This window comes from Kwoniella dendrophila, chromosome 3 (assembly GCF_036810415.1).
Source record: "Kwoniella dendrophila CBS 6074 chromosome 3, complete sequence".
Taxonomy (NCBI): domain Eukaryota; kingdom Fungi; phylum Basidiomycota; class Tremellomycetes; order Tremellales; family Cryptococcaceae; genus Kwoniella; species Kwoniella dendrophila.
The window spans coordinates 549,207-576,405 of record NC_089478.1 but is presented as its reverse complement, the minus strand read 5'-3'; the positions used below and the strand labels follow the sequence as shown (position 1 = coordinate 576,405).

The following is a 27,199-nucleotide window of genomic DNA, read 5'->3' as shown; positions in this document are numbered from 1 at the left end:
CTTACAGCATATTCAATACAATCATAGCAACAGTTACGCACCATACAAGTGGATTACTATGCATCAATTTTTCTTGTGCATCGAAGTATGTCATGTAATGTTATTCACATTATTCTGCAGCCTGTTATCGCAAGAGCTGAACTATAGAAGCTGTTAACAATAATGCTAAGCGGTTCTTTGAGAATGTGAAATTGTTATATGGAGCTGGATATTGATTCTCGGAAAGCTATGTAGCTTGCGATAATAAGTGATACGGGTCAGTAGATACGAAAAGAGACACCTAGAGATTGAAGAATCTGTCTAAGATGCTGGTTTACGCAGCTAAGGTGTAAAGTATGATCGTATGGTAAATCACATCGGTCTTCACTATGTCAGAAATCAGAATCATCCCGTCATGAAGATCTGCGGAAAAATGGTTATCAGTTTGTCGAAATCTGTATTTACGTAAAACCGTCCATGATAAGCTTGAAACAAACTTCAGGTACATTTGCACATTCCTCTAAGGTTAACTTCACTGCTCGTATTAATAACAACAAACAGCTCACAAGATAACTGATATCTGTTTCCTTTCCTGCATTCTTTCTTGATCTTCGACAGTTTCCAATCACCTATCTAAACTGTATCATCAAGCGTAATAACAACTATGCGGCTTTCAAGCTCTCATACCCTCGACGATCTCCCTTTGGAAGTACTTCATATGATACTCAAATCTATAAGACAATCTGATCAGCTTGGTACATTGGCTTCATTTCAACGTATTTCAAAATTTTACTATAATATCGTTACACCATATCTATACACAGATATCATCATTTGGGATAACCGGGTGGTAGACCTTTTAGATCCAAGATTTCTTGACAACACTAATCATGCTGGAGAAACCGTTCTAGACAGACTCAAGCTTACTAAGAAGCTATCCCTCATTCAATCATCAGATAATCACATGGCTCTCGTGAAATTGAAAGATATAGAAGAAGCGCTAGAATCCAATGAAAAAGGATTATGGCTACCAAATGTCCACTCAATCAGGTTGGTCGCTCACAATCTCGTCGACACCAACAGCTACAACTTGATCGTTAGTTTGGTGGGCGACCTGTGCATACCTAAAAACATGTGCATGAACTTCGTTGACCCCGCCATGATTCCTTGTTTCGAGGAAAAACAGCTATACCCTTCTTCCAATAGCTCAGATCTCCATGTCGTTATGCATGGAGGTTCTTTTTCAGGTGAGGATCTCTCATACGAGTACAGTGGAAATCTCAACAACTTTCGAATATCGTATTCAAAATTAATAAGGACTACCATACACGCTGTTTTGAAATATTTACATGATGATATCAATTTTTTCCTCAATGGTCGATGGAAGCGACCCAGAAGCAACAGAATACTACGCATAATCATCAATGGTGAAGATGTTGCGGATATCAAAGCCAACATAGAAGATCTTCATTCGTCTTCAGAGGCGTTTAAAGAAGAGTATTTAGATTGGAGAGGAGCGAATGATACTCAAAAAAGGAAGTTTTACGATGATTGGAATCTTGATATAGAATGGGTATATGGAGAACAAGTTAAGAATGAGCCACTCTGCCAATCGTGTGGATGTGAGTGATCTCTATCTTTCCTTTATAATTCGATACTTTCGGAGTTGACTCTGAACTCTACACTTTTAGTGCCGGTGTAAACTTTTACTGCAGTATAGGCGGAGACTCTTAACCCTTGGCATGATAGTACACTTATATGCTTGCAGATTGTGGTTCAATCGCTGCTCTGTACGTCGAATAGATTAGCGTGGATCATATTTCATATATTCCAATCATTCCATGATATCAAAATCAATTGACTTAGGTCTAGTATATATACAGGGGTTTCATTCGTTTCCAAAACCAGGGTAAATGTTTGTACAGTAATTGACTTGCCTATAAGCCAGCGACTATTTACCTAACCAACTACCTCTCATACCTTTATCTCTCATAATTTCTCTGTCAGGTGTTAAAGGAGGCAATTCTTCACCTTTGGCCATGAATTCATGTATATCCCCTTCCCAGCTTGGTAATCTATTTTCTCCTGTAGGGCTTTGTAAAGGAGTAGGTTGAGGTCTAGGTTGTGATTGTGGTTGTGGTTGTGGTCTATGTAATTCACCAATTTTAGATGTTCGTAATAACATTCCTTTACTTCTTTTACCTCTTAATACAGGTTCATCAGAGGCTTCGGTAGCATCATTTGTTGATGAATTAGAAGTTGAATGTGAAGAATGTGAATTGAATGGAGATTGATAATTCGGAGATGGAATTGATAAATGAAGTGAAGCTCTTTCTGATGAATGTGATGGTCTAGGTGAGATGATCGTAGGAGCCTGGAAATAACAGTAAACAACACTATTAGCTATGATCTTCATGAGACTAAAATGAGCGCACCAGCAAGGGTAAGGATTGTTCCAGCAGACTTGTCAAACTGCACTTACAGTTAGAGCACCTTGTCTCAATGGTGCACCAAACTCGTCAAGACTCCTATTTACACTCATCAAAGTACCATCCACCATGGGTTGACCTATATAACTAGTTCTTTTATTCCTGTTCTCATTATTACCTTGACTTTCACCTTGTATACCCGGAGAAGGAGTCGGCGTAGATGAAAACAAATTTCGTATGGAGTGGAACGTATTACCTATCCCAGAAATCGGTCTTTGACTTGTAGGCCTAGGTTTCGATGGCGATGGGGCTAAAGGTGATCCACGTCTTACAGGACTTTCGTTACGTAGAGATGAGTGGTGGATCGAAGACGAAGATGTTGGTTGATTGAAACGAGTTTGACGAGTTGGAGTAGATGGATGTGATCCGAATGCCGATACAGATACATGGCGATATTCTGCGGTATCTCTTGGAAATGGGACGCCACCGCCAGGGGAGTTGATCGATGATTGGTGCGAAGGAGCGGAATAGTAACTAAAAAAGATATCAAATTGAATTATGAGCGTTTGAACGTACACTGTCAATTATATGCCCAATATTGTGCTCACTCAGTATCCCCACTTAAATAACTGTCCCTATTCCAACCTTCAGACATCTCACCAATCCTAGGCGGTCTACCAAAAGTATTATCGTCATATAAACCTAAACTCGCACCAGGTGGTACGGGAAACCTCATCCTTTCACCATCTTCAGACCATCTCGCTCTTCTTGGACCTTCAACTCCCATTTCAGTCATATCTAGAGATAAATCTGGCGCATCAGTACCTGGAGTTTCAGGTATACCAACGCTAAAAGTTGTGATTTCAGCAGGAGCCGATAATCTACCTCTGGAATCTTCATCGGATGAACGTTGGTGAGTTGAGTAACCTTGGAAGATAGGTTGATGGGTTGCAGTTGCAGGTGAACCAGTTCTGGATCTTGAGTATGATCCTGTCGAAGTACCTTCGTTGGTATTTCTTTTTGGCACAGTAAAAAACAGTTGATCATCTTCTAATACTCTTTCATATCCATCATTCGATCCACTAGATCCAGATCGAGAACCAGTCAAAGCGGCCACTTTTCTCCTTTTCTTGGTAAATCCGAGCAAACCGGCTGCTGCAGCAGTGACCATAGTTGAAGGTGAAAATACTCTTCTACCTTGTCCTTTCTCTAATGTATTTCCACTTGTTATCCTATTCCCTCTTCTTGAACTGCTAGATGAATTTGAATCTGAGTTGGAAGGTGTAGCAAACCATCCTAAACCTAAATTCAACCTTTGCAATAGACTATTATTTTGATTACCTAAATTTCTCAATTCCTCATCTACTTCCGCCTCATCCCTTCTGTCATCAATTGAAGATGATCTACGATGATGTTGAGCTGTCCATCCCGTTAATAAAGCTGATTTCTCAGTTGGTGATTTGATACCAAATAGATTTTGATTTTCACCTAATTCTCTGGATTTACCTTTTGATGTCGCTTCATTAGGGCCAGATGGCACAGATGACCACTTTGATTTGGAGAATATATCAAAAAACCTCGAATCTCGAGAATGTCGATCCTTATGATATATACACAAAAAGATTGAAATTACTAGAATTGCAACGACTAATGGGATGAGTGCGCCAAGCAATGGTGCAAGAAGATTGCGATGAGACTCTGGAGGTGATTCGGTAGGTATAGAGGTTTGTGGTGGAGCTGAAGCTGTGATAGAACCGCTCATACCTATCGAGGAAGGCGTGGAAGATAAAAAGGTGGTTTGTGAGGGTAAAGTAGAACTGGATGATGAAGGTGTAGGCCTAGAATCAGAAGAAGACGTAGGTTGTGCGTTGGGGCTCATCGATGAAGATGAAGCGATAGCTGATGGGCTCGTCGGAGAATCAGTGAACGTAGTTCCGCTTGTCAAGGTGGAGGAGGGAGGAGGAATTGTGTCAGTTGCTGTAATTGGCATTTCATCTGTTGTTGAAGTCATAGGAGGTGCCAATTGATCGGTTCCAGTAGGCGAGGTGAGACCGCCATAAGTCCATCCGTCACCAAGTGGTATAGACGGTCCGTAGTCTAAAAGAAATAATTGATCAATACTTTTGAGCTATCAGATGGAGATATGTGTACAATCACTTACATGTAAGTGGAAGATTCGCTATAGTAGTGACTGTATAAGGAGTATCGTTGACGGTGGTTACATACTGATTGTGATCATCCTTTAGTATAAGAGATGGTTTGAATGGATGAAACGGTTCTACAACTCACTGATAAATACGTTTGCCAATCTGCTAATATCTGCCCATTAGGTACAGTGCCACCTCTCTTCTCTAATCTACTGTCCACATTTAAGTTTTTACGATGCATATTCTCTACGCGTTCATCAATCGTGATCGTTGATGAACAGCTTGTTGAATGCCCAAATAGATTTTGTTTACGACACTTGACATCGAAATATGACATCTTGTTCTTGTCAATGAGTTCGAGATACGTTTAATCACGTTGAAATCTATAGAGAGGTGGAAAAAGCACATTACGTTTCGTACACGGGCCAGAAAAGACTACATCATGAAAACGTAGAAGATCATTCAACCTTTCTTGAATTGGTGTTGTATATCCCGTTCCTGGACATTGTTGCAGTGCACAAACCCATCAAGGAGGTGATTTTTAGGCATATTGGTGTTGTACCGTCCAAAAGTGTTGGAAAACATAAGAGATTGATAATGCTTTTTATGCCAGATCGCCTGAATGGTAGTGAGCATGAAAGATAGAATACGAGTAAGGTTAATGATGATTCAAGTTGGATTGGAAAGAGGTGATTACGGCTTTGTCCGGGTTATCGGGATTTGCTAAAATTATCATATCTTCTGGTACGTGTCTGGTCTGCCTGTACTAAGAAAATAACGCAGCTAAGAGGATTCTTCAACTCACGGTATTTATGTTTTTATGTATTTTATGAGTATATTATGTATTCATTTTGGTGAACGCTAGAGAAATATACAGGATGCTATGTACGATCTTCAATAATGAGATCCTTTCTTGGTAGCACTCAATCGAAGTACGCACGTCTGTCGAAAGTGAGTCAAGAGTGGGTACTCGAGTACAGTCACTTTAGTACTTTATGACGTGTATTGGTCATTGAAGCACACCACTCCGAATTCAGTTATACGTAACCTTACCTCTATCAACACCATCGTATAAATAGTCTTATTGAATCAGGTAACTTGGTGTGGATTAAAGAGCCAAACTCTTCTTTCTTTATATCTTTCTGCTTTGATCGCACAATTTCAAGCTGGAGTGACAAGGATACTATTAGTTTACTCGTATTGCTCAAAACAATCGACTTACTCGATACTCGTACTTCACATACTGTAACGTAAAGCATTCCAGCTTGCAGGATGTCTACAATCTATCTTTGTGGCAAATTCATCCCACTAGAGATTATACATCAAATCATTGAAGAAACTAAGATTCGTAACTCGGCGAAAGAGAATAGGAGAAAGCTCAATGGCTTAAGATCACTTCAAACAGTATCGAAAAGCTTTTACAAATTCGTAACACCTATACTCTATGAACGAATCTCAAGTGATGATTTCGAAGAACTTTTCTATCCATTCAACTTAGTCCCAAGAGAGGATGGTTATATGCGAGTTCAATATATCCATTGGATACCAAAAGAGCACAGTATCAATGTTCACACAGATCTTGAAACTCGACCTATCCAAATTGAAGCCGAACCAAATCCAGAATTACCCAGACCATTACGAATTCGTCAGAACTTAACGTTTGTCAGAATGTTAACTCTTAATTTGCTAAATCCTGATTTATTTTATGGTTTATCGACTTATCCGACCAAAGAAACCACTAAATCAATTTCAATTTTATTATCTCACTACGGCCAATTGTTACTTCCAAACGTTCATTCTATTTGTTATATATTAGATTACAATCATAATCCACCTTCAAAGATTTTGAATTTCATGAAGGTTTTATGTTCTGAACCAAAGAATATTTGCATGAAATGGAACCAATACGATGAGTATGAAGATGATGCATGGTCTGACGAAGAAGACATACAGGAGATGAGAGATAGTAAAGAACGTATACCAAGAAGTTTCATTCCAATGATATTTCCAAAGTCAATACCCATCAATATCACTTATCATGATATCGACCTCAACCTGATTGAATATATCACACTAGATGAAACGACTAAAATATCATTAGGTAAAATCATACATTGTGATGATGATCATTGCAGATCTATTGGTAATTCAAAGATGTATTACCAACATGATCGCGGTCATCAAGGATGTAAGGAATATTACGAAACGGAACCTCAAGAGGAATTAATTTCCAAATGCGCCAAAGCGTCACGAGTCTCAATCATGCAAGGATCGACTGAATTCTCAATGTCAAAGGAAGGTTTGATGTCTTTCAAAGCTGAGTGTGATAGACAATTAAAGGAGATTGATGATAATACCCTACGCAGTGGTCGACCAGACGAGCAATTCTTTGAAGGAGCCAAGCAAATGAAATGGTATATTGGAGAGGACGCAATCCGGCAACATATTTGTGAAGTTTGCAGAGGTGAGTAATCTATACTTTTCCGACCAAATCCCAAGCTTATGAGCAGAAAATAACCGATGCACTATAGAGCCTGTATGATTTGATAAATACACTTTGCACCTCAAAGTTGTTACCATATCGATAGCATCAGCAGCATGGTGGTTGTACACGTAATTGTATAAATCAGAAGGAATTGTTTTGAGTTGTACACGAGTAATCTCATGTATAAAATGCTTCTCGACAAACCTTACGGGTAACTCTAGATCTTTTCTGCAACGCCGGGGTTCTTCAGCTAAGTTAAGCGAGTGATAACGATTCAGATTACTGCGTGCATGCTATTAACGCCGAAGTGGCAAAGCAGATCATCTTATGTAATCATGCATTAAGTCGGGTCGGAAAGAATTATTTGGTGGAGGTATCCGAAAAACCAAATATCAGTACTAGTTTGTTGAAAAGTTAGAAAAGATGCTAGAAGTTTAAAAGTTGCCGTTGAGCACACAAATCGTAGGCCGAAGTACTTTTTCTTTGCTATTTGCTACTCAGTCTGCTTTGATTTCTATCCAGTATCATATAGGTCACTTCCTCAACAAGGAAAGGATAGATCGACCATTCGGGTGTATTTGGTGTAGGATAGATTAGATTAAAAGGATGATTTACAGAACATCGACAAAATAGGTTACTACGAATCTTTCACATCCCGATATTTAAGTAAATTACATTAAGATTGTTAACAGTGAAACTCGACCATCTCAACCTACAGCAATCGTATTTCTTCGACCAATCAAGAACAGCTTCAACATATCTTTGGGAGAATTCACCTATTCAATTCAAAAAACACTGGACAACTAATCTCATAAATATTACAATTCAAGAATCAGCAAAATGTTGACCAAAGCGACGTAAGTTGAGACTTTTACACAAGGATATTCGTTTGGTGTAGAAGCTGATACATGCATCCACATCTGACCATCAGAGCCCACTTCCGTCCATTCATTCGACTCCCCTCTTCTTCAGGTGCTTCACCCGACCATTTTACAGCTAACCCTTCACTCCTCCATCATCTCCCTCATAATGGTGCTGGGAATTCATTGGTAGCTCAAGGAGCAAACCCAACACAGACGGCTGGATCTAGTGGAAGTACAGGTAGACATGGTTATGGTGGAAATGCCGGTGCTGGAGGGGGATATACCGTATGTGATCGACTTTTCGGCTGAATGGATTGATTTCGCTAATTCTTATATCTTGTTATTAGGGCCATGCTAGAGCATTCCTTTCTCTCCCTCAGACGGCATCAGTAGATCCTTCTTCAACTTTATCCAACTCTGATGACAACTCGATACAGGATGCAAACTCGCTTAGAAACTCCTCATTGTTGCTCAAACATCGATTATCGAAACGAACCAGAATAATAGGGCCAAGTGATGGAGTAGGACGAGAAGTTAGACGTGAAATAGAAGCTAGAGCTGGAGGCAGTAAAGTAACGGTTATGGAGCTAGAAGGATTAGAGGATTCAGAAAGATTCGAAAGACTAGCTTTGCCAACAAGCGGTCGAAGTAGAAGAAGGAGTTCAATCGCATTCCCATCTAGTTCATCAGTTTCCCCCTTGACATCTTCAGAAGCAGCAACCTCCCGGACACCAATTCGATCATCTTCACCTTCTCGTCAACAAAGAGCTGGTCTCACTCGATCCCCATCCGCTATTGAGATATGGCAAGTTGGAATACCAAAACCCAGGGGCAGATTAGGCTTAAGATCATTATCAACTCGATCAGACATACCGCGATCGCTAGAAGCAGAAGATCTCGAACCGTTAGTCTCAGCATCCTCTACACCGGCTACTAGAGTGCTTGGTCAACCAAACAGAGTTTTGATGGATCTTGCGGGACGAGATCTACCTGGTAAGAGATTAGGTATGGTCAGAAGAAACTCCACAGCAGCAGTAGAAAGAACATCTTTAGATCAACCACCTGTAGAACTCTTATTACAACAACAAGACGAAGAGACCTCCAAACCCTCTCGACCTAACGCGGATCCTAAAGAAATCGCTATATATGATGCTTTGATCAGCGCAAGAGATTCTGGTGATTCACAACTTGTAGAACAATTGATCCGACATTACAGATCTCCGCGATCGGTTTCACCCTTTTCAGAAGATAAACAACCTGGTGATCCAGCATTACACGAACAATATCCATTGTCAAGCGGATATTCACTTCGAACATATAATGGGTGTTTGAGTGCTTTAATGGGAGTTAGAAAACCTGGTCAATCAATCGCTGAAATACTTGAGATCTACAATGAGATACTTGAGCGTGATTTTATTCCCGATAATAAGACATATGGATTCGTAATTAGAGCATTATCCTTACGTTCGGTAGAAGTTCAAGATGCTATCAGAAGTTGGGAAGACCAAAAATCGTGGGGTCAATGGAGAGCTCTATTACTTGGACCTGAAACTTGGAACTTCAATGCTGCAGCTGAAAAAGACCATCTATTCCAGTCATACGAAGCTGAAGGTAATTTACCATCAGCACTTAAACTTTTTAGAGCAGCTACTAGAGTCAATTCAGCAGTTGGTTTCCCACTCTCGGTGTATGGTACACTTCTAACTGCTATGAGTAGACAATCCCAACCCGATATAAAAGCAATGGAACAAATAATTAATTTAGCTCAAAGATGGAAAGTACCTGGTAGTATCAGTCTACACAGACACCTTTTCAAAGTATATGGTGAAAGTAAAGATGTCAAAGGACTAGATAACGCCTGGGCAGACTTCAAGAAGGCTTCCGCCAAAGGAAACCCTGAAGAAATCTGGTCCGGTGTTAATCCAACTCGAAAAGCTGAACAGTCCACATCTCAAACCCGAGCTGAAGGTATACGTCAAGAATCATGGAACAATGCTATCTCTGCCTATATCTCTGCCGGCAAATCATCAAAATCGATTGAAATCCTTGATGAAATGATGAAATCTACAACCAACACTCCAACAGAATCAGGACCCACCAATCAGATAGCTCCTTCTGCAACCCATAGAACATTAGGTCAAGTAGTTGTCGATCTTGCTAAATCGGGTGAAATTGATTTAGCTCTAGAGTGGAATGATAAATTCCATTCACCATCCTATTTAGGAAAAATGCCAACAAGTCGTCTCACCTTAGAACATACTACGGGATTAATTGATATTTTGATTAAATCTGAAAGATTAGATGATGCCAAAAAAGTTGTACAAACGTTATCTAATTCATATGATCAATTCAATACTCCAGCAAGTAAGACAACTGTAGGAAAAAGATTGTGGAGAATCTACACTGTTTTAGTTGTTCGTGCAACTGAATTACCAATAGGCCCAGAAAGAGAAGCTCTATTAGATGAAATCAGATCGTTTAGTAAAAGTGGTAGAATCCCACTTGATATGTCTGTGTTAACGAAACATACAGCTTTATTATCAAAATCAGAAAGATGGGACGATTTAATTCTAGCCATAGAAGCTATAGCAATTAGACAGTCAATAAGTAAAGAGGTACAATCAAAACTTATATCAACTCTTATAGCTATATCTCAAACTGAAATACCATTGAACAAACTCCTTACTCTTACTCATCGAATCTTTACTTTAGGTGTACAAACTGAACTCAGTATCTCTTCTGCCATAACATCAAAGATCCTTACAAGAGACTCCAATGAAAAATTAGATATTACAAACCAAGATTTACTTGTTCTACTTGGTTCCTTCAATGCTCTCCCCCAAGAAAAAGTTAGTGAAGGAGACTACGATGACTCATTTTTATCTTTGATATCGATTCTTGAACAAGTCAATAAGGAAAACAACTTGATTACAGAATACAAAGATCACCCTGCCGTTCAATCAGTCATCAAATCAATTGTCTACCGATTCGGTGTTGAGCGATCTAATCATCTTTTAACACCCGTATTTGGTGAGCAACAAGCCAAAGAATTGACTGATGCTGCCATTCAATCTCTTCAATCGGTATCTTCTCCTTCATCAGCTGGTTCACCCGAATCTCCAGTATCTAGCGAATTTACTCCTCCTTCATCGGTAACGAGTGAAACAGATGTATCTTCAACCGACAAATCAGCAGAATACACTCTTTATACAGATAAAGCAATATCAGCTAAAATCGAAAGATTTACACATAGAAATCCACCTATTACACCTTTACAAGCATATGAATTAGTTAAAGAAGGATTAAGTAGAAATGCTATACCATACATAAGTGTTTTATGTTCATTAATTGATCATTTATCTAGATTCGGTGAAGAATCAAAAGTCAGGGAATTGTATGAATTATGTCAAGTTATTTTAAATAAATATGTTAGACCAGAAAATAAAATATCATCATGGCATCAAGTTGAAGATTCAATGTTAATTGCAAATTGTCATTTAGGATATTTAGAACAAGCTGGATTACATAGATCAAGAATTATTGAACAAGGTTTATCACCTTCAGCAGATTCATATGCAACAATGATAGCATCATCAAAAGACACAACAGATGATGCTTTAATTGCAAGAGAATTATTTGATGAATCTCAATTAATGGGTGTAAAACCACACTTATATCTATATAATACAATCATATCAAAATTGTCAAAAGCAAGAAAAGCTGAAACAGCTTTAGAATTATTTAAACATATGAAAAATCAAGGTATTAAACCTTCAAGTGTAACTTATGGTGCTGTTATTGTGAGCTATCTTTCGATCTGCCTTCTGTATTAAACATAGAAATACATGCTAACAAGGGTCTTCAATACTCTCGCAGAACGCTTGTTGCAGAGTTGGTGATGCTCAATCAGCCGAAACTCTTTTCGAAGAAATGGCTAGTCAACGTAACTTCAAAGCTAGAGTACCACCATACAAGTGAGTAGATAGTCTGCTATCAATATTTGTCAACATGCTAATGTCTTCCGTTCACAGTACAATGATGCAATTCTACTTACAAACCCAACCTAATCGATCTCGAGTCCTTCACTTTTACCACTTATTACAACAAGCCAATGTACCACCTTCAGCACATACATACAAACTTCTTTTAGATACTTATGCAACATTACCACCAATAGATCTTGAAGCTATGGAAAATGTATTCAAACAAATTCAACAGGACAAAAATGTACAAGTTCAAGGGACTCATTGGGCAAGTTTGATTAATGCATATGGTATATTTGGAAATGATTTAGTCAAATCCCAAGAAATATTCGAAAGTTTGTCTAATACGAAATATATCAAAGAAGCTGTAGTCTGGGAATCAATCTTAAATGTATTATCACAAAAAGGAACTTTAGAAGAATTAGAATCAACTAAAGACAAATTGTTTGAAAGAAACGATATACAATCAACTGCATATGTATACAACGCATTGATAAATGGATATTCAAGATTAAATGAAATTAAAAAATCTAGAGAATTATTTAATTCAATGGGAGATTCTATAAGTGGTGTAGCAGCACCAAACAATCATCCAACATTATTAACTTCTTCAGGACATCAAAAACCTTCAACACAAACTTTACAACCTACAACAATGGTTTATAGAGAACCTTCAACTTATGAATCAATGTTAAAAGCTGAATTAAAAGCTGGAGAAACACAAAAAGCAAAACAAGTTTTAGATCAAATGGAAAAAAGAAATTATCCTTATGCTGTTTTCGCTAAAGCTAAAGCTGCATTCGATGAAGCTTTGGTATCATCAGGACAGTCAATATAATAAATATGTCAATAGAGTAATAGTGGAGGGATGAGATGTTAATTGGGTTAGAAAGTAAATGAAAATATAGAGAGGTAGACAAAAAGGGGAAATGCAGAAGAAGAAGGGAAAGGAAAGAAGAAATATGAAAAGTAAATATAAATCACCACTCAAACTTTTTCTGTTTGTTGCGACTTAGACTTAGTTTCCATACTTCTGTGTTAATGTACAAGATTATTCAAAATATATATCAATGCATATGCTATCATACAATATACCATGTTACTACTTGAAATTCATACATGATGAATTCGTACCCACCATAATGCTGGCAGCGTTAGTGGCCAGCGGCGATCACCGTCGATATGATGTCAAGCTGGAAAAAAGTTGGAAATGGGATAGAATTGTTGTTGACAGGTTCTCATAGTGTGATGTTGATCATGTTTATACGAAAGCAAATACAGTATAGCTACATACAATCATCATTATTATCCTAGCGATCACTCACAGCGATTAGTGAACAGCTCTCTCTCACAACTCATCAACAATGTTCAAATTCGATTTTCAGATAGTGAGTGTCGGATTTGCGAAACGTCAATATAGTCAAATTGGTTCTGGCTTCAACCAATCTTGCTATCCGTGGATTTTGCGCATGAACGATGTGATGAGTAGCAGATATGCTGACTTGAATTTGTCGCACCTCAATTTATTTATAGGAGGAAGAAGATGAGGAGAATGCTCTACTGACTTCTCAAACCAATACCGCTCAAGCTGGACCTTCTACCCATCCACCTCCACCGGTCAAGGATGAAGGCGATAAAAATTGTTATCATATAACGTTAGAAGAATTGGTAAGTCATTTATACTTTCTCATCTCCCAATTGGCTCAAAGTCATCTGGCAGTGATAATGATGATATTATTTCCGTCCTTAATTATAGTTAAATTCACTTCCTGAAGAAATCTCGTATTCACCATTATCTTTACCATTCCTTGAAACGCCTTTATTAAGACGAGATTTGTTTGATGCAAGATTTCAATTATACAATAAAGCAGATATACAAGATTCTGATCAAGGAAAAAAGGATCAAGGTGAAGAATATGTTGATGCTAAAACCGATTTAATACCTGGATTATATGAAGGTGGATTGAAATCTTGGGAAGGGGGTGTTGATTTAGTTGAAGTCTTAAGCTCGATAGGAAATGATCAGAAAGATATTGCGGATTGGGTTAGAGGTAGTAGTGTTCTTGAAGTGAGTTACAACGTTACGTCAAGTGTGTGCATCAACATACATGCTAATTGTATGATGGTGTTCTAGGTAGGATGCGGTACATCATTACCAACGTTATATCTTTTACGATCACTTTTATCAATACCACCTCCATCTTCTTCTTCTTCTTCAGCTTTAACTTCATCAACGAAAACTATATTCCATCTGCAAGATTACAATTCCTTGGTATTATCTTTAGTGACCTTACCAAATTTGATTTTGTCAACTATACCCTATCTACCTGTGGAGGCATTACATGCACCAAACGATGAAGAGGATGTTGAATCAGTATTACCAGATTTAGAAAATCCTGGAAATTTAATTATAACTTCAAAACTAAAAGATGCTTTTATAACTTTATTGAAAGAAAGAAACATTCAATTAAAATTCACTTATGGACATTGGGATGGATTATCAAACTCCTTAAAAAAAGATCAAGACAAAGGATATAATTTAGTTTTAACTGCTGAAACTATTTATGCAGAAGAATCTAATGAATCTTTACTTTCCGTGTTAAAACAATCGATCAAAGGTTCAACAGAAGAAAACTTACATAAAGAAGATGTTCAATTGGAAGATAGTCTAGGTAATTTGAAAGTTGATGATGAATGGAAGATTAAACCTTTAAGGGAACAAGGTGAAGGTTTCGTTTTAATAGCTGCTAAAGTAAGTTTTTTGAACCCCCTTTTTTTGGTCAATCGATTAAGAATCCTATTCTGATACCTGATCGTATCTCTTGTGTAGATCTTATACTTTGGTGTAGGAGGTGGTCTTACAGCTTTTTTAAATCGTGTTGAAGACAACAAAGGTTGGTGGAAAAATGTAAAAGATTGGACAAAAGGTGTCGGAAGAAAAGTTGTTCAAGTTGGATGGTAGGTAGATATGATGAACATCTCTGTCATATATATGCTATGCACCCATAACTTATCAGGAGTAATGGCAAGATATATACATATACGATTGCTCAGTCCTTGGATACAGCCGGTCATAAACCCCTATGTGGTGATACGGTTTCTCGAAAAAAACAATTTGGTCATTTATCACTTGAAGAGATCTGCCCATGATTTATCTGAATGACATTTCCGAAATGTCAGGTGTCAGTCTACCGGATCGCAAACTTAGAGTGTACACAGAAGTGTCGACGAAACTTACATTTGGTTTGACCTCCAACGGATTGTGTGGATTCTTCAGTATCTGTCAATCATCGTTATCGTTATCAGTATTGCTGAATCAACTGCCAACTCAATTTTCTAAACATCATTGTCAAACTCACGTGAATCCTCATTGCCAGTCTCAAGAGCAGTATCCTCTCCATGAATATGTTGTACGTCTTGTTCGCTTTCTATGGCATTGACATCTTGTGATTCAGAATCGTCCAGCTCAGGGAAATCTTGTGTCAGATAAGCTTCTACGTCTGCCAAATTGACTAATCTTGGATTATTATCTTTTTTGATGATCTCATTTAATTTAGCATGTAGCTTATGGTAACGTGTCGATGCTTTCTTTCTTTCATTTCTACTCATAAGACTTGATTTAAGCTCCAAGGACGAATGATTCGGCTTCACTAAGGAAGTCAAATCATGTGAATCTAATTGTGATTTATTCCAAATCAAATCAGCAATTAACTTGTATCTGATATCATTGTTATCTGTATATCTTTCATTCCTGTACATCTCCTGTGAGTATCTATCGACAGCCTCAACACTCTGCAAACAATCATGGATAGTATCGTTAAACAATTTTTCAGATTTCTCAATTTTCTCTTTAGCTTGATCATAAGTTTTACTTTTAAGCAAAAGATCTCGGTATTTCTTACGTGTTTCATCGTCTCTAATAGCATCTTTAGCCATATTCTTCAGCCCATCATTCAAGCTTTTCCTTGTGCCACTTGATGCATCATCAGTGCATGCTGATGACTCACATGATGCAAGATACTTCATAGATATTTGACTGAGGTAAGCCTTGTAAATTGTGTTTAATTCACCATTATATTCCGAAATGTCGCTCGAAACATTTTTCAAGTTCGCATATGCTGTTGAATGTTGCTGTGATAAGTCCATGGAATATGAAGTTTTTTGCAATCGATCTTTGATATCCTCTATAATCTTGGGGTCGTAGACTAGTTCTTCGGCTTTCTGAACCATCGCTTGGAATTTAAGTCTCTCCCTTTCGCGATCCCTCGAGTAGCTGATACTGTTCTCGAGGTTTCCTTTGTGATCAGTCTCAGTTTCTCTTAGAAGTGTATATATCATCGAGGAAAGTTGATCTCCAGTGGTTTGCAAGAGCAAAAACTTTTCATCACCATCCACCATCCTTTTGTTGATACTATCCCTTGGTCTAAAACCACTTAAATGCATGATATGTTCATGTTGAATTGCTGATTTGAAATCATCAGCTTCAACTCCTTGAGATTGCTCAACAGTTTCGATCAAAGAATCTAATCTTTCTTCCATATGAATTGCGATTGACGGATCAGCTGGGAATGATCTTTCAATAGTTTTGATGAGTGATTCACAATTCTTTTCGAATTTGATATAGGTTTCTGGATACATCAGTTTTTTTGATTTCTGAGCTTTCTTACGCGTAGCACTGTTCGAGACTTTTGATCTAACTTTATTGTCTTGATCGAATCTTTCTTTTAGAGCTGAACGAATGGAAGTTACAGCATTTAAAGATAATTTTCTAAATCTCAGATACGATGATAAACCAGCTACTGCCATTTCTTTCAGCCATTCCTCCCTCGGATCACGTTGGGCACAATTATCCTCAATTTCATCTTTGTCTTCTTCCTCCTTCATGTTCTTCAGAGATGAGTCGTCCGCTGAATGATGATTCGAGAAGACATTTTTCTTCATGTCCTGTACTGCATCATTGTACAGATTGATGCCGGCAGCTCTTTTGTATGCATTCAGCGTGTGCTGAAATGAGGTCTGGCCAAGTGCGTTAAATCCACTAGCATTATCGCCACTAGTGGCGGTGTCAGTGGTATTGTCCCAACCTTTGTAAATCTTTGACCCAGTTTCGAACAGATTTTTAGTTAATTTAAGGTTATTTGCGTAAGTTTCTACATCTTGATCAGTAAGTCTTAATGGATCTTGTAAGCTAGTTGTCCCCTTAGGTAATGACAAATGTTCTAACATTTCCGAATGATCAATCGTTAATCTTGATATTATTTTATCAAAGTTAGCTTCATTTTCCCGAATGTTGTTTGCAACGTTACCAACACCGTCTTGGTTTTTTACGTCATCGACTCGATGCTCTGAAGACTCATTTGTATATAACCCTTTCTTATTACCCTCAAGAAACAAAATTCTCCTATTTTCCAAATCCTTCGAAGTCGGTAATAAAGCCTTACAAAATCGATTTTGCCTCTCAAGCGACATTATCTCCTCTTCCTTTGATAGTACGATATGTCCGTCACCGAATATTTCCCGTTTGAATACCGACATCCCAGAAATTCTTTAAAATGATATCTGCTGCTAAATATAGAATGTAGGCCCTCTAGTATATGGAAAATAAGTGTATACTATATAGTTGTATGCGGGATCTGGATATCTTGAATGACTTTCCAATCGCTTATAAATCCTTAGTAGCTACAGAATGACTACTGGCTCTATATCGTTTTTGCAGAGCAGACGAATGTCAAGCTGGGCATTGGGATTATTCACTCAGCTACATCCATTGATTTTGCTCTTTCTTGAGCTTCTTACATCCTTTTGCTGTAACGAAACGATTGCGTAATATAGCTCTCTTTACGTTCGATAGCTGCTTGTAAGAATCAAGGGAAGATCATCGTTTCAGATGAGCATAGCAAATGCTTCGTTTCTGCCACGATTGGACCTAAGATTTGCAGTTTACAGTATCTCCCTTGTGTCAAACTTCCAGGTCAATGCACTAAAACTTTTTGCTCATCTGAATGATGTCATGTTTGGATTATGAATGCGAAGCGTTTGTGATCCTTCCCTTGATATTAGTGTGATTTTGCTTTTGTTACGAATACTATACAGAAGAGAATAAAAGGTAGTTGATGTGTTTTGCAAATCTGTGCACAAAGGTTTCTATCTAAAGGCACATAATCAGAAAAGAATGCTACAGATACGAGTGTAAAGCATATTACCATCGATTCCCTACTGTTTTTCTTTTCAGATGTAGCTTTCACTAAAAAGAAAATCAGTGGCATCGCACAACAGAGCTATACTGGGAGGACCGAGACAAAAGAGGTTGCTCTCAGACGTGTGACATTCTTACGCTCTTTTGAATTTACGAATCATCCTCAATTCGATGTGGCAGAAATGATGACTTGCTCACAAAGGTGGAATGTTTGCATAGTTTCCTGGTTGTGCGGGCGCTTGAGAAACTCATGGATTACTGTAATATATAGTGTCACATCGGGAACATATCATCCCCTAAAGTCTCTCAAGCCACTTTACACTTTACTTCTATAATATATTCCTCCTAGTACCTCAAATCCCTTCACCAAGTTTTCGCTTTCTTCCACCACAGCTAACCGCGTCCAAAACCTATCGGACAACCACCCAGTGTGACAAAAATTCACAATGCCTGTCAACGATAGCCAAGACGATCATGTCACCAGAATACACCCTTCCCACAGCGCTCCTTCCTTATCGGACAACGATACCTTGTTGTCAGCTACAACCAGTCAAGGTGGGATTGAGAGTACTGAACGATCAACAGTTTCACCTGATTCAATCCCCCTTACCGACTTTACTCGACCAGGCCGCAGTTACTTTTCTCCTGCTCATAGAGTTAGCACTCACAACAACCCCTACAGACCCAGAGCTTTCAACGGAAGTACTACAGATCCATACACTCTAGGAAGAGATTTGGAAGATATGCAAAGAGCTTTGGCATCTTTATCAGGGTCAATGGGAACAGATAGACAAGCCAATCAACAAAGCTCAGATGCGGACCCCATGGGATCCAATCAAGCAGGAACAAGAAATCATAATGGATCTAAACATTCCACAGCCGCTAGGGTAGCTGCTGCTATAGCAGGTACCGTTGGTTGCATCGCATTTAGTCCTTGCTTCGTCGCTGATTGCGTTCTCGGGCCGATCCACAAAGGCACAGAAGCATGTGCAGACGCAGGATGTGCTTGTTGTATAGCAAATTGTGCTACCGCCATGGGAGAAGATGATTAAACAGTTTGTTGGGATGCTGGCACTGCAAGAGCTGAATAATGTGTTTGGATTGTTATAAGTTATACAAACTTACATACAAGCCTGTTTAGTAAATGTTACCGTAACTCATGCTGCATCTCGTTCTCCGTCTTCTTCTTGCTGACTTCCATGCAATATTGACACTTCTTGAAAAGACAAAAAAAGATTGTATAGTGATCATCGTTCGAATAGTTTTTGATAAAGTGTATTGCGTCAAACCAAAAGAAGTTGACACTAACCTCTTTGCGAGTTTCGGTGATCTTTTCACATTCAAGACTTACAGTAAACTTGTTGCCGAAAGTCTGCAGTATTTACAGTATTATTATACCTCCTATCGCCATGCGACCTCCTCCAGAGCCACGTCTTTCGTATCTTACAGCCACCCTGTTCAATGGGATAATAAACGATCTGATCTAATTCAATCTCTCTCTTCCGACTATTTCCCATTTTTCAGCTGTACCAACACAACTAACAATGACAACTTCATTGACTTCTAAGCTATTGATACCGTTTAGTTGATCTAATTTACTTTGAGCTATATCAACTAGTTCATCTTTTCTCTTTTCTCTTAAATTACCATATAATAAACTTAAATGTGGGAAATATTCAGGTAAATTTCCAATATCAAATTTCTCTTCAACCTGTTTTCTTAGTTCTAACAAACGATCATTATTTTTGTTGATTGGTGCTAAGATACATTGATAATATTTTGATCCTTTTTCAGCTTTATTCAATTCTACCTTGAGAACCTCGGCATCTGATTTAGCTGTATTATTAATTGTAGCTGATATAGCTTCTTTAAGAGTTTTATGTATATCATTCAATCTTGTTGATAGTGGAATAGGATGAATTAACGTTATATGTGGAACAAAGATTGGTGAAGGATGCTCTAGAGATGATAGTTCATTAATTACATCTTGTATTTGTTGATTTTGTTGAGAATTTGAGGGGACTAACCAAAGTGCATATGCTGATTATAGATTATAGAGTCAGTCTTGGATTCCTTCGACTTTTTCCTATACTAACCAGCTAATGGTGGTGCAGCAGGATCTTTTGTTGCGTCAGTCATTTCCTTTGAGTCTGAGTATGTTATATACCTATACTTGTTGCAATTCTCGGTTCACTGACACGAATTAATCTCCTTGCAATAGTGAATGCAATTCAATGAAGAGATTAGAAGACATCTTTTCAGCCAACAGACGTAAATCGTCTTGACGTCGACATCGTCATCGAGAAGAAAGGCGGAAAGTCGGTGAAGGCCGCCATTGCTAATCTTATCTAAAGCTACTGTATATAACTGTGAGGCAACTTAGGAGCAGCTGTTCTTGTGGAATCTCAATAAGGCTACAGTCATTCATACAACTTTAACGCAATCAGCAATGACTGCTACAGATACAAGCGTGGTCTATATATGCATGTACTAGTGGTAGAAAACGTCCTATCCGAATACTATCGCAATCCGCCCACCCTACCAGCAATACTCAACCAAGCTACTATCCTCCATGCCACGGCAACCGCAATTAAAATACCCATATATCTAGCTGTATTCAGATCTTTCCATCCGAAAAGAGCCAGTCTGTTGAAAGGGCAGTCGCCCAACATTAGTCAAGACCGTCAAATCATATAGAGCACGTTTGACTTACAGCTGTTCTCCACTTTGCGCTACACAAGCACCGGACGATATCTGATCTTGTGTACAGTTGAACATCAGGCCGACAGATTCATTAATAATTTGAATACGGGTTGCAGCTGAAAAAAACGCTTCAGCTCATGCTTTTTAGCGAGCATTGAGATTTTGTACACGACTTACCTTTCACACAAGTTCCCCAAGCAATCTGTGATCAAAATAACAATGAGCAATTGTCAGGCTAAGCATATTTTGGTGTCAACTTACTGCTGCTAACCAGGTAGGAACACTTAATGAGATCACACCACTGACTTGACCGATCATTGACAATATAGTGGAAACGACACTACAACAAACGGTCCAGTATAAGCGTCCTTTCATATGATGAAAGAAACAAAATAACGTACGTAACCGTCAATCCTTCAGTCTGAATCCAACTACCAAAGATCATAGCGAAACTTTCTCCCATATTAACCATCGCCCAGATTGTTATAGCAAACTCGAAATAGATTCTAACAGAAGTCTGCATTCCAGCTCCAATGTTGATCTATATTTTAGTGCAAGTCAGTCTTCGGATCATCGTGAAGGAAAGTAACGATTTTTTTGGAAACGCTTACGATAGCAGCAAAACCGAAACCACCTAATAGTTCAAACCCAAGCTCGACGAGAGTATAGGTAATAACGAAAGTTGTAGGAGAATATCTCGCGCTTGATTTAGCTTCGTGCAAATAAAGGTTCCTATCCGCAGGGAATATTGCCATAGCATTCAACAGACCAACAAAGGCAATGGATGCGGTTGATTCAATTACTATACCTATACGATCTTGTGCGCCTGCATAACGAATCATATTTATCAGCTGACGGACGTCTCGTCCAATTTATCGGAAATACAATTCACCTGATGGACCATGAGTCAACCGTTGAAAGAATAAAATGAACATTCCACCTAATAAAGGAGTTTGTACTAATCTATTGAAGAAAATATCTTTCCTTCTCCATAGATTCTTATAATGACGTTCAAGTACAACAGGTAAAGCGATTCTCATCGAAGTGGTTCCTCCACCTCTCTTCAGCGATTTATCTGATGACACTACCTTTTCGTTCTCCTGACCACTCTCCTTGTTTGATTGTTGAGCTGACCATTTCGAGGTAAGATTTTTCACTCTGACAAGCGATGATTCGTATCCCTGTGGTCGAGGGTCAACTGAAACTAAATCAAGTAGATGATCTGCTGGATTGAAGAATTCTGATGGCATTGGGTGTCCTATTGAAGTAAAATATTCGACTGCTTCGGCACGTTTTCCGTTGAACTGTAATTAGGGCCAAGTCAGGCATTGACCTTGATGACACAAAAACGACTACTCACAGCCACCACACCACCTTTCGCGAGAAGGATAACATTATCCGCTAATTTCCAAATATCACTTCGAGGCTGGTGTATCGTAGCTGAACAGAAAGTCAGTATGCCACAATGGTAATTTGACGAATAATGCATTGACTCACCAATGACGGTCCTACCAGTAGCAGCTATATCCCTCAAAACCTGCATCACGCTCAAAGCGATACTTGCATCGAGACCGGATGTACTATAGTTCAAATTGTCAAAGGTTGCTTGACATTCAAATATGTATGAAAGTATAACTTACGGTTCATCGACCACAAGTACAGCTGGATCATTGATCACTAAGAGGTATAGAGGTAATTAGCGAGATTTTAGGAATCGATCACTTTCAGGTATAATAGGAAGGCTTACTTTGAACAGCTAAACTCAATCTTCTTTTCTCTCCTCCACTAATACCTTTTAACAATTGACCTCCAACAGGTAAATCAGCACAATCTTTCAAGCCTAACATCCTTAAAACAGTTTCTGCTCTTGCAATTTTCTGTCTTTTTGGCATCTTATCAGGTAATCTAAGTATAGCAGCATATCTTAAGGTTTCTCTAACTGTTAAAGAAGGTAAATGCCAATCGTCATCTTGTTCAACAAAAGCTACATTCGATTGTGAAGTTGATGATTGTGGTTCTCCAGCAAATAATAAAGCGCCAGATTGGGTAAATCTTGATAATGGTCCTGGATTGAGTGATCTTCCTGCTAAGAGCTGCAACAATGTTGACTAGAAGAATTTTGTTAGCTAATCGAGTGCTTGACATTTGCAGCACATGTTCTAGCTCACTTTGCCAGCTCCTGAAGGTCCAAGAATAGCAGAAATTTCTCCGGCTGTAATAGCGTATGTTATCCACACCTACTTTATCCGTATATCAAAGTTCTCGGGAAATTCAACTTACCTGGGAAATCGATCGATATATCATTTAAAATAGTTTTGCTCTTGTCCTTGACCGCTCCACGACCCTTTCTTTCCCAGATCAAGGTGAGGTTTTTGATCTGTATAATAAGAGTACAGTTGTCAGCATTTATCGAATGAAGCCTAGGTAATCAGAACACAATGCGTACAGCAACGTCAATCTTATCCCGTGTCATGTTACTTTCCATGACATCACTTTCTTTACCTCTATTGCGACTCTCAATTTCTGAAGCGTGCTGATAGCATAAACAAGTCATAGAATCGCGTCAGTAACTAATCTTAAGATACGCATGGTAAATATAACTCACCTTAACACCTCCAGCCGGGTAAATCCACAACACAAAGCAAGCTATAGCATACTCTGCTATTGTCACGCCTATCAACCCTCCAAACCAAGCACCGATATTTATTGAAGCATCAAAATTCAGACCGTTAAGTACGTTATTTCCATCACACTAAGAGGGACGAAAGTTTAGCAATCAGGTGTTAGAGGTACTCGGATGGTTGCGACATACCTGATTCAAATTTGCAGCTGAATCTTGTGGACAGTCGAAGATCCTATCTTTGAATTGGGTAGTGGCGATAATACCTAAAGTTAATTGGTGTCAGCCATTTTTTCTTGACTTGTAAATTGTCATTAGGCAAGGAGAAGAACTCACGGAAAGAATAGAAGTAAGGACTAATCCACCTTATCCAAGATACATAAGCTGGTACATGAACCCTATAGGGTTACAGAACAGAAATCAGTCACAGTAGTAAGAAAGTCCGATGGTGTAAAAAAACCTACACGATGAAGCCTGAACTCATACTGTATTGTTGTAACAGTGTCAGCTTTCCATGACAGAATCTAAAGCTGAGTTGAGAACTCACATCATCAACAAATTTAACGAGTTTCCAAACATAGAAGCAGCAGCGAAAGATCGTAAGATAGATGCCTAAGACGAATGATCAGTCAATCTGTGCCGAGCATCTTTTTTTTCGGGTCAACCTGGACATACCGCTAACAAAGATAATCCTTGAGTTGCAAATTGTACTAAAATAGTCTATTACAAGAATATCAGTGTTACAATCACGGAAAGGCGTTGTAGAAAAAGAAAACTCACAGAAGCAATAGAAGTGAATAGTCTAGCGGCCAAGTCATCTGGTCTTAATCTTGATATAAAGTATACACAGATAACGTATATTGAGGGGGATAGGATACTAGGTAGAAGCCAGGAAATGAAGTCGGACAAGATGTACGGAGTAACATCCTGTAAATGATGTCAGATTCATGGCATATCATGTTTGCTCGACCTCAGCTCACATATAATCGGTCCTATGGTCAGAAATTGACAGTAAGATCAGCTTTGACCCAATGTCAACGAGTAAATGCATAGGTCACTCACTTCTCGTTCACGGTCGAATATGATCAAGTCGGTGCAGAATTTGTATATCCCTGTATATGACAAATATATTAATTAGTGACATATGTTATACCATGAACCAAAACAGAGGCTACTCACAAAACACTTGTTGTAAATAAAAGACACCGGGTATCAACTGAAAACTCAGATTCTTCAAACTTTGAATACCTGTTGGAGTCTATACATTGATTTTCACATATCAGCTTACTCAACCAAGAAAGGAGAAATCTTCTAGTCGAATATGATTGGAACTCACTTCTGGTAATCTATAATAAGTGACACCAATAATAACTCCTAAAACAACAGCTTGAACAGCAAAACCAATTAATTGAGGTACGTTTCTGTACACATTTCTATGTGATCTAGCTGTAAGTACCATTGTCTGTTTCCATAAGCCGGGTCTTTTCTCATCTCTTGCGTCCGAAGATTTAGCTAACTTTTCATCTTCTCCAGAATTCACAGTATTGATGTTGCCTGTGTCATTCGCGGTTTCTGGCAAATTAGATGATGAGATAGATGAACTTATTGATCTTCTAGAAAGATCGTTTTTAACTTTAGAGGGTGATCTAGTTTTCCATGCTTGGATTAAAGCTGATACACGTATACGTGATTCTTCTTCTGCATCCAATGTACGATTATCGATTGTTGATATATCAATCAAGAAATCTGATGAAGAACGATTTAGCTAAAGAATACAACATGAATACTTTTTAGTGCAAGACTCACCTAAAGGATTAACACCTTTTTCAACATGTTGATCTAATTCACCAAACCATCCTAAACATTCACTTCGTAGACCTGAATAAACTATTTCTCCTTTTGACAGCAGAGCGATTCGATCGAATATATCGAACGCATCTGATCTAGGTGCATGAATTGATAGAATTACAGTTCTACCTCTACGAGCCAGGTGAGATAAAGTGAGCAGGAGTAAATAAGAAGTGAAAGCGTCTATTCACACAGATCCCGGAGGTCAGCAAAACTTTGTTTTCCCGATAAATGACAGAAGATAGATCACTTACCGAGACCAGACGTGGGTTCCTTATTTCAGAAAGAGGATCAGCTCAAATTCCTTCTCTTTCCAGTATATGATTTGACACTCACATCAAGTATCAATACACTTGGCAAAGTTACCAGTACACAACCGATAGATAATCGTCTACATTGACCGTTGTCAACAGAGACTTTATGCCAAGCGAATCCTGCAAATGGAACTTACCTCTTTTCACCACCCGAGATACCTTTTCTTAGGGGCCCTCCTACGACTGTATCTGCTGCATCCCTTAGTCCCAATTCATCTATCGTCTGATCAACAATATGGGTTATGGCTTCATCTGTTAGTGAAGTAGGTAATCTGAGTTTTGCAGCCTAATCAAGATAGAATTGAGTTAGATAAGTGATGAATGAGCTTGAATCATGTACATAAACGAGGGAGGATTTTCACATACATATGTAAGAGTTTCTCGAACTGATTGGTGGTGACATGTCAGTTTAGTCTTTCAACTAACACAGAAATATCATATGTCCGAAACTTACCAGTCAAACATTCAACTAAGTAATCCTGTTGCCTTACAAAACCAATTCTCCTCTTGATTTCGCCTTTACGCAACTTCTTACTAGGTGTAACAGGTGCATTAGAATGTTCTGCTGCTGTAGCAGAATAATATGCTACTTGACCTGATTCTGTAGGTAATCCAGATAATCGATTCGCTATTGAATTGAGTAATGTTGTTTTACCTGATCCTGATCCACCAAGACTAGTATGATTTTGACTCTATCAGTATATTTATCACTAACACTTTGATTCTAACCAATCGACAACGATGCGAATCTGCTAAAATGTAATGGTATATAACTCACATAGCTAATACTTCACCACTACGACATTCACAACTAACATCTTGTAAAATCCATTTCTTCTTTGGTGTTTCTTCTCCTATAGCTGAATGGTCTTTATCCTTATCCTTTTTCAGGAATTTAGGTATCCATCTACATAGTTTTTATCAAAAATAAGAATAAAAAAGTCAATCTAAACAAATTCTTCTTATTGTCCTGAGGTTGGATGCACGAAGATCATGATAGATATATGTAGTCAAAACTTACGAAGTGACTTTTTTATCCGGTACACCGATAGTTAAGCCTTCCACCGATAGATGAAACGGTAAAGGGGGAGGTAAATTCAATAAAGCATTAATATCATTATCGTTCGATTTAGACGGTATCAAGATTTCATGCTGGTTTGTAGTATATGGTGGTATCTGTATTTCACCTCGATTCTCTTTCTCTGATATAAAATTTTGATTTGATTCTGATTCCGGTTCCGGCTCATGACTTTGAGACAATTTGGCAGGTTTGACAGTTTGAAGTGAAAGATTATTGTGAGAAACTAATGTCGATGCAGATGACTCTTTCCTCGTATCGAGACTTTCGTTATTGTCACTATCACTAGGTACATGTTGTTCCATATTTGGTCGATCGTTCTGATCCGATATACCTATTGGTGCTCCAAGAGATGGTATAACCCCATTGGATCGATTTGGTAATTCGGACATTTTGAGCATGACAAAGCCAATTAGATAGACAAAATCAAGAGTCGATCTTCCTGTGAATATACTGTAAGTGGTCCAACGAATCAAGCCTCCACTCTTTGTTATCTAATCGATCTTTGCTTTGGTGATTATAGCTATATGTGGTTCGACAACATAGTCTTCATC

General features: G+C 38.4%; 8 protein-coding genes across 8 annotated transcripts; 4 read left to right on the top strand and 4 right to left on the bottom strand.

Moving 5' to 3' along the window:
• Window positions 1-1,930: 1,930 nt before the first annotated feature.
• On the bottom strand, window positions 1,931-4,796 carry L201_002528 (uncharacterized protein; the record flags this gene model as incomplete). Its single annotated transcript, XM_066218304.1, has 5 exons — window positions 1,931-2,353; window positions 2,462-2,942; window positions 3,017-4,505; window positions 4,570-4,633; window positions 4,698-4,796. The coding sequence occupies 5 exons, from the start codon at window positions 4,794-4,796 to the stop codon at window positions 1,931-1,933; spliced, it is 2,556 nt and encodes an 851-aa protein (XP_066074401.1).
• Window positions 4,797-5,827: 1,031 nt separating this feature from the next.
• L201_002527 (uncharacterized protein) lies at window positions 5,828-7,027 on the top strand (the record flags this gene model as incomplete). Its single annotated transcript, XM_066218303.1, has 1 exon — window positions 5,828-7,027. One exon carries the CDS (start codon window positions 5,828-5,830, stop codon window positions 7,025-7,027), a length of 1,200 nt encoding a protein of 399 aa, XP_066074400.1.
• Window positions 7,028-7,880: 853 nt separating this feature from the next.
• On the top strand, window positions 7,881-12,724 carry L201_002526 (uncharacterized protein; the record flags this gene model as incomplete). The annotated part of the gene is made up of 6 exons (XM_066218302.1): window positions 7,881-7,897; window positions 7,972-8,188; window positions 8,251-8,563; window positions 8,672-11,703; window positions 11,780-11,877; window positions 11,935-12,724. The coding sequence occupies 6 exons, from the start codon at window positions 7,881-7,883 to the stop codon at window positions 12,722-12,724; spliced, it is 4,467 nt and encodes a 1,488-aa protein (XP_066074399.1).
• Window positions 12,725-13,250: 526 nt separating this feature from the next.
• On the top strand, window positions 13,251-14,848 carry L201_002525 (uncharacterized protein; the record flags this gene model as incomplete). Its single annotated transcript, XM_066218301.1, has 5 exons — window positions 13,251-13,274; window positions 13,420-13,554; window positions 13,643-13,954; window positions 14,021-14,638; window positions 14,717-14,848. The coding sequence occupies 5 exons, from the start codon at window positions 13,251-13,253 to the stop codon at window positions 14,846-14,848; spliced, it is 1,221 nt and encodes a 406-aa protein (XP_066074398.1).
• A 164-nt stretch (window positions 14,849-15,012) lies between these two features.
• On the bottom strand, window positions 15,013-17,355 carry L201_002524 (uncharacterized protein; the record flags this gene model as incomplete). Its single annotated transcript, XM_066218300.1, has 3 exons — window positions 15,013-15,041; window positions 15,125-15,166; window positions 15,246-17,355. The coding sequence occupies 3 exons, from the start codon at window positions 17,353-17,355 to the stop codon at window positions 15,013-15,015; spliced, it is 2,181 nt and encodes a 726-aa protein (XP_066074397.1).
• A 1,173-nt stretch (window positions 17,356-18,528) lies between these two features.
• L201_002523 (uncharacterized protein) lies at window positions 18,529-19,134 on the top strand (the record flags this gene model as incomplete). Its single annotated transcript, XM_066218299.1, has 1 exon — window positions 18,529-19,134. One exon carries the CDS (start codon window positions 18,529-18,531, stop codon window positions 19,132-19,134), a length of 606 nt encoding a protein of 201 aa, XP_066074396.1.
• A 431-nt stretch (window positions 19,135-19,565) lies between these two features.
• L201_002522 (uncharacterized protein) lies at window positions 19,566-20,221 on the bottom strand (the record flags this gene model as incomplete). The annotated part of the gene is made up of 2 exons (XM_066218298.1): window positions 19,566-20,122; window positions 20,179-20,221. The coding sequence occupies 2 exons, from the start codon at window positions 20,219-20,221 to the stop codon at window positions 19,566-19,568; spliced, it is 600 nt and encodes a 199-aa protein (XP_066074395.1).
• A 380-nt stretch (window positions 20,222-20,601) lies between these two features.
• On the bottom strand, window positions 20,602-27,037 carry L201_002521 (uncharacterized protein; the record flags this gene model as incomplete). Its single annotated transcript, XM_066218297.1, has 32 exons — window positions 20,602-20,728; window positions 20,796-20,901; window positions 20,963-20,987; window positions 21,047-21,125; window positions 21,187-21,326; window positions 21,397-21,611; window positions 21,678-22,089; window positions 22,146-22,225; window positions 22,283-22,365; window positions 22,426-22,462; window positions 22,533-22,893; window positions 22,954-22,997; window positions 23,066-23,162; window positions 23,232-23,318; window positions 23,391-23,537; window positions 23,598-23,671; window positions 23,742-23,803; window positions 23,870-23,890; window positions 23,953-24,017; window positions 24,081-24,125; window positions 24,186-24,332; window positions 24,468-24,517; window positions 24,585-24,663; window positions 24,742-25,151; window positions 25,212-25,436; window positions 25,508-25,526; window positions 25,590-25,644; window positions 25,705-25,853; window positions 25,934-25,953; window positions 26,022-26,242; window positions 26,346-26,474; window positions 26,589-27,037. The coding sequence occupies 32 exons, from the start codon at window positions 27,035-27,037 to the stop codon at window positions 20,602-20,604; spliced, it is 4,260 nt and encodes a 1,419-aa protein (XP_066074394.1).
• Window positions 27,038-27,199: the final 162 nt, after the last annotated feature.